This window comes from Myxine glutinosa, chromosome 1 (assembly GCF_964187855.1).
Source record: "Myxine glutinosa chromosome 1, kmMyxGlut1.1, whole genome shotgun sequence".
In the NCBI taxonomy this organism is placed as follows: domain Eukaryota; kingdom Metazoa; phylum Chordata; class Myxini; order Myxiniformes; family Myxinidae; genus Myxine; species Myxine glutinosa.
Window position 1 is genome coordinate 314288398 of NC_136261.1, and position 14356 is coordinate 314302753.

General features: G+C 42.0%; 1 protein-coding gene across 1 annotated transcript in view; it reads left to right on the forward strand.

The window, feature by feature from the left end:
- The window catches only part of LOC137414592 (protein Hook homolog 3-like), a 125800-nt gene that overhangs the window by 98285 nt on the left and 13159 nt on the right, over nucleotides 1-14356 (forward strand). Inside the window, exons 11-16 of the mRNA XM_078769095.1 lie at nucleotides 459-660; nucleotides 6615-6725; nucleotides 7669-7747; nucleotides 8560-8626; nucleotides 11515-11655; nucleotides 11751-11838. Of these exons, the coding sequence (XP_078625221.1) occupies nucleotides 459-660; nucleotides 6615-6725; nucleotides 7669-7747; nucleotides 8560-8626; nucleotides 11515-11655; nucleotides 11751-11838 (688 nt within the window). The remainder of the gene's footprint in view (nucleotides 1-458; nucleotides 661-6614; nucleotides 6726-7668; nucleotides 7748-8559; nucleotides 8627-11514; nucleotides 11656-11750; nucleotides 11839-14356) is intronic.

Sequence of the window (14356 nt, forward strand, 5' to 3'; positions counted from 1 at the left end):
TTTTTCCTAATACAGTAATGTAAAGTAATTCAGAGTTACTTTTTTCCAAAAAAGAGACTGCGCCAGCTGTGGGGGCAGCAGTCAGCCCCCCCGTTCCCCCTTAACCCCAGGAAGAACCCCAAGAGGCACTGGAACTGCGGTACATGAGGTTTATTATAGAAATTATTAATTAACGTACATGGATTATTCTCAGTCCATGCGCCAAGACGGCAGCTCCCGGCACACGGCAGCATGACCCACATTAGCAAGAAGCAAGTCGTGATGGGTACAATGCACAAGGAAGCGCCTCGAGTAATCATAAGGATTTGTTCCTATAATGCATTAAGCCTTTGTTGAAAGATTGTCCTATTCTGATGAATAGGATTGTGTATTGTAACTTGTCCTGCTTCAGTGTGCATTTTTTTTCCCCCAAAATGGTGAGTTTTACTCTGTCCATGACTGTGTCTGCTCTATGACAGGCACTCGTCTGACCGTGTAACCCAGCTGGAGGCTGCCGTGGAGTCGTACCGCCGCAAGTTGGATGATCTTGGGGACCTGCGACGCCAGGTCCGCGAACTCGAAGACCGGAATTCAGAACAAGTGCGTAGCACCGTGCTACTGGAGGAGGACCTGCGGCGTGCCAATGCAGTGCGTGCCCAGCTCGATGCCTTCAAAGAGCAGGTACTGGCATGGAGTAAATACCGATTTATCATGTGAACTACGGCAGGCAATGAAATCTTTATTTTGATCGAATAAACCGATACATCATCTTTGTATTGGATTTGGGAGAGCTCGTAAGAATGAAACAAAAAGGGAAATATCTAAACAAAATTATTCGCCAAGTTGGAGCAGAGTTAGGATTTGCATTTAACTAATGAATGGCTTCTTAACTGTTCAGTCAGTACAATTTTACATTTTCATGTTGACTGAACAGAATAGCTTGCCTTTGCCAGAGGCCTACATTGATTCTTTATATAATCCAAAGTTCTATCCCTAATTTGTAACCTTGATTCCAATCACATCTCGTGCTCATTATGGCAGCTGTAGCCAACAACTTTCATTTATTGAGTCCAGCCATTTTCAGCCAGGAATACAAATATGAAAGCTCACCTGCCAGTTCAGAATGGGCTGGATGACTGCATTTTTGGAATGCAGAGCAGCCAATAATACCAGTCGGTTTTCTCAGCTAAACCAAATTCTGCAAGGTATCGGCACAAACACTGACCAGTGACCAAGCAGGTGTGCCAAGCCAACTAACCATCCAGTTAGTTTTTTTTTTAGTTTTATCACCCAGTTTTGCCCTTTTTATTTTTGTTTTGGAGCATCATCATGATCATTATAGAGGAGAGAGGCCTGCAAGGCAAAAAGCCTATCCCAATGCCTATTTGAATCCAAAATATAGAGAAGGTTCCTCTCATATTTATACTTCATATCAAAAAAATTTTAGCTGTTAAAACTGCATTTGAATAGGCAAAAGAGCATTCTGTATTCCAATGCAAACATTAGCTCTGCTTCAAACTGGAAAGGTTCCCATTTACAAATGCAAACAGCTGTGACTTTGGTGAGAGATTTTGGTCACAGGTGCCCACATGAGTGAGATGTGATTGGCATTGAGGGAAAGATGCTTCCTTGTTGTGCAAATAGGTCTGAATTTGAGTAATTGGAGCAAACGGTTCAATTAATATTTTCCCTTCCCCCACACCCTCCTCGCATCAAGTTGACAAAATAGGAATGTTAATTTTAAAGATGCAGCACAAATGCTTTCTTTCCTCTGAAACCAGCAAAGAATAATGAGAAACATACTAAGGGTATTGGTCGCTACAAGTTTGCCAGAACACAATGCTTCATACAGCTCCAAAATATTGCCCGAGACAGAAAATGTAAAAATTGCAGCCACTAAAACGTTTGTACCAAAGTGGAGCAGTGTTAATATTGTTATGTCGGTCGGGTAGAGCAATATCTAGAGTCAGGTAGATCTGAATAGGTAACATGCTTCGTCTGTCGCGATAGGGAATCTGCCCTGCAATAAGTTCTGTGTTTAGTCCGGTTTGTCGGTTAAGGAGTATACCTGTGAACATACCAGGATGTTCGTGTGCTAGGTAGTGATAGGGATTAAAGATAACAGCCCTTGTGTGTCACACCTGGTAATCAAACCTTTGTCCCTTATGGCAACGCACACCTGTAAACACTTAGATAGGCCCTTTATTGCACACTAATTAAGTTCCCTTCCCTCACAATGACTTTGGAAGAAAACGGACAGGAAACCAGGCCAGGACACCGCCGATGATGGCTGCCGCCGGTCGCATCACAAACTTGCATAGCAACATGCACAGAAGGCCTGTGATTGGTCAGCGCGGTAGGCGCGAACCTCCAGCCAACCAGTGCGGGAGGCGCGAAGATGCAACTAAGAAGGAGGTTGTTCATTGGAGGGAAGTCGATGGAAGGTTCGGTGGCTGGCGGGAAGCTATGCGACGCTGATTGGGGAGCGCGCCAAGATTGACGTCACCGGGAAGGTTATAAAAAGGACGCGCTTGGCTCGGAGCAGCAGCTCACTTGGACTTGGCTCTTAGCGGTGCAGTCGCATTCCTCCCTGTGGCTTTCCTCGTCAAGACGCTGTTCTCTCTCCTGTCTCCCCTCGCGGTGGACCTCTTGTGGAGATCGCTGGCAGTGCTTTGGGCCACGTGGTGCTTTTAGGGCGTTGGACGCGTAGTGCTTGGAGCGGTGCTCGATGCTCCTGGAGCTTAGAGTGGTGCACGGACCTCGTGGGCGGTCGAGGAGGAGCCTGGAGTGGGTGTTGGCTCGGGCCTTCGCGGTGCTGTGGTGCTGGAGCGAGGGACCTCGTGGTGTGCAGCGGAGCTTGGAGTCGCGTCGAGACAAGATGACGGACAGTTAAGACGCACCACATTCCACCACACGACGATTCTTTTCCTTTCATCCATTCCTGTGTGCATATTCGAGGTGCGGTGTGTGGGATCCCAATATAGGATTTAGTTTATTTGATTACCGTCGCATTCTTGTTATTGGGTTCCGTGGAATAAATCTCTATTTTTGTACATTAAATCTTGTTGTTCGAGTTCATTAATTTCCCTGCAGGATCGAAGCTGCCGTCGGTTCGCTCATGGTAAGCGCTTTTACCACAGCTTCCACCTCCCTTCTTCCCGCGCTACATAAGCAAAATCCGTGTTTGGTCGTCGCCTCCGTTAAATCTGTTCTGGTCCATCCGCGGTCCCTGGTCTTAACCGAAGGGTCCGCGCGACAATATGTATTCACTGTCATTGCTCATAATTGGTGTTATGTCCGGATCCAAAAAAGTCAGGTTCCAAATCGGCTTGCAGGTGTAGTGGTGAAGGAAGGGGATAAGAGGCGAACCTAAGTTGGAAAACCATGTGTTGGTTAACAAAATAAGCACCAAGTGCATATCCTAATGTGAAAAGGCAGCGTCAATAGTGCAATTTCAAAACCATTTTCATCTGTTAAGTGTAAATACAGATCTCCATGTTGAGCATCGATTACATGTTGATGATTGCTTGTGAATATTGATTTGCAAGCTTTTCATGCGATGCAATATTTTGGTTGTGCAGGTCAGGGATCCCTTACCAGGAAGCATCGGGAGGTAGACTTGCCGCTTTTCAGGAATTGCCAGATTTTCGGATCCCCTTGTATCTATCGTGTACAATACTTATGATACAGAAAATATTTTTCCATTAATTTGCAGCAATATTGGGGAAGATAAATAAAAAGCAAGAAATATGTCATGCAATAAATAGCACAATACATGCGAAACCCCTAAAATAAGTTACCCATTATAACCTCAAAAATAATTGGGGGTTGAATTCAGTGACCAGATATGCAAATCCTCTTCAAATTTCAAGCCAATCGGATGAAAATTGAGGATTTGTGAAATTTGACAAAGTTGGTGACCTTTGGCCTATTGACCTTTTGACCCCAAAAACAATAAGCTTCTTGCTTATGACCAACCCTACCATTTGGTGAAGTGTCGTGAAGATCAGTTGAAAATTGAGACCTGTAGGCGACTGACATACAGACAGACAGACAGAGACAGAATAACGCACAAGACCAACCAATATACTTGAAAAATCTTCAACTTTCCCAAGTAACAAGTAATAAATATATGTATTCACTTACCAAATGCTCCTCCTTCATTGGCTTTGTCTGGCAAGGGATTGCTGTATTTCTACAGTAATTACAGCTCATGTAAAGACAAGTCACGACAAGTACCCATATGTTGCATGGGACATGAAAAGTTTTCACTTTTCGAGATTATTGCACAATCCAAGGGAAAATTCTCCGAACCTTCCGCCTTATCCACTCCATCAATACATTATCGACGTCGGTGCTCTTCGACTGATGTAACACTTTTATTTTGTCCACTAGCTTGAGCACATCACTCTTGCCATAAAATTGTAATATCTCCTCCTTTTGTTTCTTTAGATTGTACAACGTCGATGTACCAATGTCATGCTCCTCACTCCGGTGTTTCACCAAAGCACCGTCATGCTTCCGCAACAACTCCACTTTTTGCTTGTTACTGACATGACTGTGATGCAGGGGGTATTGCACAAACACAATTGTGGGCACAAAACTAAAGAGCATAACGCAATGCCAAATCAGATGTCACTTCATGGATTTGTCTCTGGTGATTGCGCAACATCACTTTTATCGCAATATGTTTTTTCCCCGCTGATTAACTTTTCATTGGGGTGATTAAATTTTCAGAAGGCTTGCAAATAATTGATGGTTCAGAATGAAAGGGTTATAATTGTAGGACCGCTGAGTTTCAAAATTCTTCCATTTTTCGGGTCTTTTCGGTTTTTGGGTTGCCAGATAAGGGGTCCCCCACACCTCTATCGTGATTTTTGTACTTTAGGTATAATGCGAGTTATGATTGGTGAAAGGGATTTTGAATAACAACTACAGCAAATGTGTTTGGCTTAGTGTGATTGTGTCCGAACAGGCAACTGCATTACGAAGGATCCCGGCATTTCAGCAATTTCGTGACATTATCGCCTAAATGGTGCTCCTTCCGCACAAGTTATCCTCCTAGTTTGAAAAGACATCCTGGATCTACATAATAGCTACGTAATAGCTCCAGCGGATAAGGCTGCTAATAATTTTGTTGTGGTTTGTAAAAGGTTTTAAGAGAGTTAGCCATTGATATGGTTACTTTCACTCGTATAGGAAATAGCAAAAATAACAACCCCAAACTTTTGGGACTTTTGGGTTATTTGGGGGATTTATGGTTCTTTAGCAGTCTTGCTGGTCTTGAGCATCTTGGGGACCTTAAACGGTCTTCAAATATCTATGGGGTCTCAGCAGTCTAAAGGATCGAAAGGTATATTCCAACAGTACACAATTAATAGACGTACGTAATTAATAGACAGGATGCAAACAACATTGACAGTACGTAATATATAGTCATGGGCCATGTTTTTCGGTTTTATATATATATTTGAAGAAGAAGACGTTTTGGTTACAAATATACATACATATATAACCATATATGTTTGCTACATTATACTAAGATGTATATCAGTGAAAGATGCAGAACTGGCCCTCCTTGAACAGCACTTATCTTCCTTTTAGGAGCCTTTCGTATATGGATGAATCCAGTGATGCACAAGAACGTTTCAATCGAGTAAATAAAATGCACTTTAATACTGACTTTAGCACAAATGTGATGGTGCAGGAAAGACTGGGGAAAGTGACACTGACATCATCTTTGCATTTGAATTCATAGTTGAAAACTAAGTTGATTGAAGTTGAGCAAAAGTTTGTGATGTCGTGTTTTGAGATCATAAATCAAATATTTCGTGTCAAAAATTTTGGTTTGCTCGGTTGAAAGTTCCTAAATCTGACGTTTGTGAAGCAGGAGATAACTGTACTCGTGCATGCAAGTTTATCGATATTGGAACTTTGTATGAAAATATTTGCCTTCAAATTAGAGAATCGTGATTTGTAAGCCATGAACTAGTACTTGTTTGGGGTCTCTGAAAGCATCATTTGTGAATTGTATTACAAAAATGTTCAATTGACAACACTGAAGGTCACTCATTCGGATATTCCATAGTCCGATGGTATGAAACATGTTGACAATATTGGGCCTTGTTCATTGATGCAATATAAATAACTTTGCCTCTGGTACCCATGTGACACTGATAAAGTCAATGACAACAATGAAATAGGCTTTCCAATATATGTCGTCAACATAATCTTCCATCCAGACTGTTACAAGGTCAAAAAAGGAAGTGTTATATGATGTTCGCATGTCTTTCATCTTTTAATTTTCTACAAATCCTAGCTTCTGTCGGTACAAATCCTAGCAAAAGTTCAGCTTTTAATTGTGCAATAATAAATAACCATTTTCCATTTTCCATTTATAAATAACCAGGAATTTCATTACAACCAAATGGCACCTTTAAATTTCTTCAAATAATTTTTCTTCTGCCTAACAAGTTCATCAGGGTGAAAAAATTTTAAGCAAGAATTTCATGAAAGGTGAATGACGTGCCATTTTGTTCACGGGCAGAAGACATTTTTTGTGAGTGACAGGAACTTTTTGCATTGTCCATGATAGTTTTTCTCTATGCATGGTGATGTCCGTTGTTTTTGAATAGATTGAAGAGGTGCAGGACCGTGCTTCCATGGAGGCTCGAAGGGCTGACAAGTTCGAGTTTGAGTGCAAGAAGCTGCAAGAGCGTTTGGACACTGTGAATAAAGAGAAGGAGGTGTGTTGAACATCATAATTGTAATCCACTATGTCACATCATAGTTGTGTGCGGGAGACATGTTTATTATTTAATAATAGCCTGAAAGAAATGTGCACTTGTGTGGTATGATACAAGTCGTAAATTGATTGCTTATAAAGAGCTATTTTATTGATCTATATATGATGCTGATGAGGGGAAAAGGATTGCTCTTCTTCCACCCAAGCATGACATTCAAAACAAGTTTTGTCATTACTCATCCACAACTTTTTTAAATATCATGCTATATATAGTTTTTGGCCCCATCTCTCAATGGTGAAGAATCTCTAAAAAAAAAAAATTATCTTGTCCCAATTAGGGTTTTTAACCAAGATCGAGTCAATTCATCCTTGTCACACACCTAAATCGGCCACGAAGTTTCATCCGGATCTGTCCTTAACATTTTGATTTATCGTGCTATATATCGTTTTTGGTTTTTGGTTTTGGTTTTTGGTTTTTGGTTCCAAAATTATATTATCCGGATTGGAATCTTCACCAAAATCTAATTAATTTATTATTGATACACACCCAACATGTTCATTAAATTTCATCCGAATCCATCTTTAACTTTTTGAGATATCCTGCTCAGACAGACAGACAGACAGACAAACATGGGCAAATACAAAACCTTCATCCACTTTAGGTGGTGGAGGTAATTGGTATCATCTACTTTGCAGCGTGCTGGTGAACCTCTGGAGTTGATGCACCTTTGTTTTGCAAATTTCTAGACAATGGTGGTCACTACAGGCCTCTGTGAATGTGAAGTTGTCAAAGTATTGTCCTACACTTGTAAGAAATTGTTGACAGATGTTTTTATGAAATCTTCTAAAATAATTGGCTTCACAGGCTTGCTGATGTTCTATAGTACCAGTAAAAGTGTGAAGGATGGGTTTGTGTTTGTTAAACATTAGTTTCTTGCCTTCAGCGCCTCAGGGTGGAACGGAACTCTCTACAAGAAGCCATTGACGATCTCCGTTGCTCTCAGGAGCGTGCTAAGTATCTTGGTGAGTCACAGTCCTTCCCAAAATGTGGGTGTCTACTTTCTATGTCTCCGCCGATGAAGTCGCCAGAGGCATTATGTTTTCGGGTTGTCCGTCCATCCGTCCGTGATAGGTTTTTGTTACCATGACAACTTTATAATGGCTGAAGGGATCCAAGTTAAACTTGGTGTAGATATGTGTAATGAGGTAGAAATGCACTGATTATATTTTGGCATCACGAGGTCAAGTTAGGTGAAAATCCTGTTAGCGCATAACTTGTGAACCAGTGATAGGATTTCGACCAAAGTTGGTACATGTATTATGATGCAAAGATGAACTGATTCGATTTTGAGGTCAAATGGCCAAATCCTAGCTAAACCAGTCATGGGATTTTCACCAAACTTGGGATATGTATATATGATGCAAAGATGAACTGATTGGATTATGCCCCCAAGAGGTCAAAGCTCGGTCTAAGGTTATGTCAGGTAAAAATGTGATAACTTTAGAACAGCTGAACGGATTTAAATCAAACTTGGTACAAGTAGATATAATGATGTAATAATGTGGGTGTAGGCATATTGGTCGACGTCGCAACGCCAGAGTACCGTTCTTGTTCATTCTTCTACTGTAATAAAATGGAATGTGCTTTGATTGCTTGTTGAGACCAGATGCTGGTGGTGGCTCTGTTTGTGAATGTTGGAATTTGTCGAAAATGCTCTGAAAAGGTGTGAACATACACTGATTGCTGTCCCAAAGCTGGATTGAATTATCAGTTTGTTGTAGTCTTTACTTTTTTTATTTATTTTTTCTTTTCCATTTTTTTTAACACGTGCTAGGAAACCTCCCACAAGGAAGTCCACCTGCTCGTACTCTTGACCAGGAAATGCTTCCTCAGGAACTGAGGTTCGTTTTTAATTTTCTGATTTATTATTACCATATATTTTTTATTTGCCTGTTCAGTTAGTATTGTGAAATGTTGGCGACTTGCCTGTTTGTTTTTGTGTTACTCTTGCAATTTGAACCTCTTCTTTTTATTTATTTATTTATTGTTAGCAATAATGTTTATCCTTTATTGTCTAATATTTGCATGGCCCATTAACTGCTACAGAGGGTTGTTGAGAGGCCAAAAGCACAAAAATCCATTGGTGATACACATGGTTGAAAAAAAAAAAGTTGAGGATCGTTACCTTTAAGTTGTCTTTTATTTATTCATTTATTTTTCCCAAAAAAAAAGAAATCGTTTGCAGTTTTTTTTTCTTTTTTTCTTTTTGGGGTTGACTGGTGCTTTTATTTGTTAACTTTTCGTTGGTTTTATACACTATTTGGCACACATTGTCACTTGTGCTGTTTTGCAAATGTGTATTCACAACACATGATTATTGATGGTGCAGTAACAGTCGTGCCACGCCAAACTGTTAAATGCCAGTCACTCTTCATTCATTTTCAAGCTCTTTCAGGGGCAGATCCAAGGGGGTGGGGGGGGGGCGGTGCGCGCACCCCCCCCCCCCCATCTTCAACGCAACGGCATGGATGTAATGCTGAGAGTTGTAATACGACAAATCCATCGTCCAAACACTGCCGCCAACACTCCCTTGCTCTTCTACCTCAGAAACATGTCCATTCCATTTCTCGACCACCTCAGCCAGGAAATGGACACCCGATTCTGTGCTGAAAATCGGGAAGGTAGTGATCTGTTTCTGCTGATGCCATCTGCAATAATCGCCGATACCTGTGACATTCCAGCCCGACATCAGAAGCTGTTGCGTTGGAAAAACGACATGGAACATCCCGCAGGACTGATAAATGAGCTTAGAGACTGGCAGATGTTTTGGAGAAGGATGCCCAATAACGCTTCCAAGCACATTCATGGATTGTTTCTGCGCAGTAGATAGAGACGAATTTCCATCCATCAAAGTCCTACTCCATATTGGATGCACCCTCCCTGTAGGCTCCTGTGAGGCCGAACGCTCGTTTTCTTGCCTGCGTCGTCTGAAGACCTTCCTAAGATGTTCCATGGGAGAAAGTCGGATGGCATCTCTGGCCCTCATGAACAGACACCATGACTTCACCATATCCCCACATGATGTGTGTGACATTTTCATTCAGAAACATAAGCGCCGTCTATTCCAAAATAGCATAATTTACGATTAATATAATAATTCACAATCCGCTGTCCTATTCTGATCTCTTTTGTGGGGAGAACCCCCTGCCTTGAGCTTCACAACCTCGGCGCATGGCAGTGCCGGGCTTTGACCAGCACCTATTAAACTACACCATACACCTTAACATGGCGCGCGTTTAGAACCACCTTTAGAGGCCATTTTTCCCCGCAGAGCAGGGGTTGGCCTTTTTTGGGCACCGTGGTCCCCTTTTTGAAGCAATGTTTTATGGCTGGATGCCCTTCCTTCCGCCAACCCTGTTAGTCACCTTTTGCGACACGCAAGGAATTACCAGTGAACTGGTACTCAATTTGCCGACCTCGGAAGGATGACAGGCTGAGTCAACCCCCATGGTGTTAATTCAGCGATCGACCGGGATTCAAACCCAGGATCCTGGGATCCCAAGCCGGCACCCTAACCACTAAGCCTACACCAGGCTCTATGGCGTGCGTTTAGAAACATGGGAATTCTTCTGGATTCTTTGTAGTTAATTAGCCTAATTAACTCAGGAGATCATAACAATCATTTTGCAAGAACTACACAAATCAGAAATTCCATATCAGAAAGCTCCAGTAGAACTACACAAAAAACATGCTGCACGCATGCACACCACAGACGCACGCGCGCACACACACACACACACACACACACACACACACACACACACACACACACACACCACAGACACACACACACACACAAAATTCATCAATTTATTGCAGAAGGAACAGCTGGGCAAGTCGTTTCACCAGTTCCTCAATCTGACCATTAGTCATCGCAAATCTGTTGAACTGTTGGACCAGGGAAGAACGCAAGGAACTGCAGAAACTTCCAAGAACACATGAAATGCCGTTTCTGACAATCGATTTTTAAAAATTTCCTCGGGGAGGACCCCAGACCCCCCTTAGCCTCCCCCCAGGGCTTTTGTCTCATGCACCTCCCCCCCCCCCCCCATCTTGATATTCCTGGATCCGCCCCTGTATTTAATCTGAAATGTGAACAACCTAAAGGAGCCAAAGCCTTTTTTGAAAAGTAATATTGTAAGTATCACCATTGGGTTAGACCTGGTGTTGGCTTTGCAGTTAAGGTGAACAGTTTAAGGTCTTCGGGTCTTGAGTTCATCCAAGACAAGCCCAAGCTTGTCCGAGTCTGTTGGTTGTTGTATTTTTGACCACCCTAGGTTTTTCCAAACCAGTGAGTAAGTTCCTGTCATATCCATTCTCTAGTGATATAGCCCACACTCGTATGATTTACTTTGAAGTAGCATTCCTTGATAATACCACCCATTCCTTGATATTTGTGTGTGAGCAACACTACCTTTGTAGGTAATGAGATTACATTAATTGTATGCCAACAATGTGTTCGTGCATCGACTTGCTGCACATAGATGTCTCAAAAGGGCCATTTGACTTTTAAACATTCACAGTGAAGGGGGCTGAGGTCCTCCCCCCCCCCCCCCCCTCTCCCCAATTTCAGTTGTGAATTTCATACTGGAAAATGTTTGGCCCAGTTTCTTGAGAAGGTGGTCAGTCTTAACCTGGTACACACTGGCAAATCTGTCATCAACATATTTGTTGCAGTACCATGGCAGCCAATCCTAATCCGTCTTGTTGTACTGTATACTCTGCACAGGCAGCGACTGTTGGACTTGCAGCATGAAAATCGCCAACTGCGGGTGGCACAGGAAAATGCAGAGAACAACGAGATTGTGCGGCTGAAGACCTTGGTGGAGGATGGAGAGAGGCAGCGTAACGAATTGCTTACCGAGAACAGGTAAAGCAGGACATTAAAGATAGTGACAATGGTGCATGAAGCTTTTATGAACAATTAAACTTCCTCCCTCCCCTCCCTCCCTTTTTCTTCTCCAGACTGCTTAATCAACGAGTGCTGGAACTGCAAAGCTCAGTGGAATCTTTGCAGAATATGTTACAGGAGCGAGGAGTGCAGGCCAGCGATGTAAGTTGTCTACCCTGGAGGTTGATCTCCTTAGAAGGTCAATATATTCCTTCCTTGGCCATGTTAATAGCCTGTCGGTCGAGTATTCTCATCTTGATCTTATCACCAGTGTCGTAGTCCTATTTATTAACTCGTGCCACATGATACCACCTGGCTTTGCTGAATAGAGAAATTATCAGCATGTTGGAAGAAGCATAATATAGATGACCATGCCCACTCCATTCAATGTTTATAGGGTTATTTTTGCTCTTCTATCTCGTATATTGGCCTATTGGATCCAGGGATAGAAAAGTGCGGGGGTCGGAAAGATCGATGGTGAGGGCTTGATACATTCCGATACTCAACACCAATGTCGAGAATATCACACCAAAAATCCCATATAGTAAAAGTAGTAAAAAGTAAAAGTAGCAAAAAGTTGACGGACAGACATGACATCCGGACATCATGACTCATTTTATAAGTTCATCTCTTCAAGAATCGAAATGAGATGACCTAAAAAGGGTACTTCCGTCTTTTTGTTGCAGTTTGTGAAAGATACAGAACTGGCCGCTGCAAAAAACAGTATGGCATCTGCTACCCACAGTTTCAGTCAGCCAACATTTAAAACTACTGAAGCCTTTTTTTTATTTTTGCAGTGTCTTTTCACCCCTTGGAAAGGAAATCGATCCATGGAAATGTTTCTGGGTCATTGGTCTTCATTACCATTGAGTGTTCTCCCCCCTCCAAGAGCTCACAAGCCATAGTGTGTGATCACAAATGCCAAATCGTACCGCTTCACTCCAATGGTGACTGTGACCCTTTGTCACACCAGCACTTGCAGCAAGAGGATCAATAGTGGCTGGAAATCTTCTTTGCCCAAATATTTTCACTACAATTGGCAGTTAATGTTTTTTCTGCCATTCTTCCTGTGACTGCTATCATTGCTACCTTCACTAGAAACCATAATGTGGATAGAAGAACACTTGGATTGGTCATTACGATGAGTGCTGTAACCCAGATGTGTAAAGGCCGATGCAAGAACCGAGACTGGATCGGACCCGAACCAATGCAGATTTTTTTTTTTTTCTTTCTACTGTGCCCCAGTTCGGTTCAGTAGTTTCGAAGAACCTGCAGCCCAGGTTCGCTTTCACGATCACGCAGCAGCAGATCCAATGAAGCGCATTTGGGGTGCTGCATTTCTATCTCTGCTTGGTTCATTGATTGAAACACTTGAAAGCACTGAAGTGTTTGAAACATTCACGTTAACAATTTTAAGAGAAATTTTCATATGTTAAACTTGAGGTATTTGGAAAACGTGCTTTTAAGAGAGCATCTCGTTTGACAAGTGATATTGAATTGGTCAACCTTGGGTTGGCCACAAAACCTGGTCCGGCTCAGTTCAGTTCAGAATTGGCAAACCCGGCGAGTTGCAGTTCAGAAAACTGGTTCACTTGCAGCACTAATTCTACTACCAGAACAGATAGCTACCGGAACTATGGCGGTGATTCCGAATAATGGATGATTTTCTGGATAATCGATCACGGACGGGTGAGAGGCCTTTATTTATTTTCTGGATAATGGATGTTTCCATTATTGGATTTCTGCATAAGAGGTTCTACATAATTACTATTACTATTATTATTAATATTATTACTCCATATGTCTGCTTTCTGAAAACAAGGCTCTTTTGATCTTGTATCAATCTTTTTTTCTTCCTCTCAAATTGGTCACAATACCGCCATGGTCAATTCAGTGTACGTCATGTTTTACTCCCCACACTTCCTGAAGCAATCTGCTGTTCCATATCATTATCGGGCAAGACGGTCAAAATATTTTTTGTCATTAAAATTTGTATTTGAGTGTTTGCTTGTGTGTTTCGCTATGTTTTCACTTTTATTGAGGTATCATAGAAAAGGTTGTTTATAGGTTGTCTGCTTTAAGTAATTCTCGCTGTTGCATCAAAGTTTGATTGTATTCATCTTATTGTTTATTGACATTCATGTCTGCCGCTTGGCTAAAGCAGTATTACTGGTGCTTGTCTACACGGCTCGCCTTGTCCTCCAAGCTCGTGCCCCTTGACCAAGCAATGCTTGTCTGGCTTTGAAGGAAATGCCTAGTACATTTATAGACGATGGATGCAGGGAATTTTGTTTTATACAAAACAATTGTTTTTTTTCTGAAATGAGAATTTTTCTTTGAGTTGCTTGTATTTTAAAATTGGATGAAAATTGTGATATTGTGTTTAACAGGCATGCTGAATAATTATCCAGGCTTATGCAGAGGCATGTGCATTTTGAATTCTGCCATCACTAATAACCATACCCGCTGTCTGTCTGGCCTGTGTTTGTTGGTCTCTTCGTATACCTGTTCTGCACCCATGCTGCTTGCTCCGCGGACACTGCTCAGCCTATTGTAAGTAACGTGCCACGCCCTGCCCTTTTAATACTCCTTATTTTTGAAACCTGCCCATTCCTCCTCGTGCTATGCCTGGCTCACGCTGTACAGCATGCTTCACTTCGTGGAACCATTATCATATTTC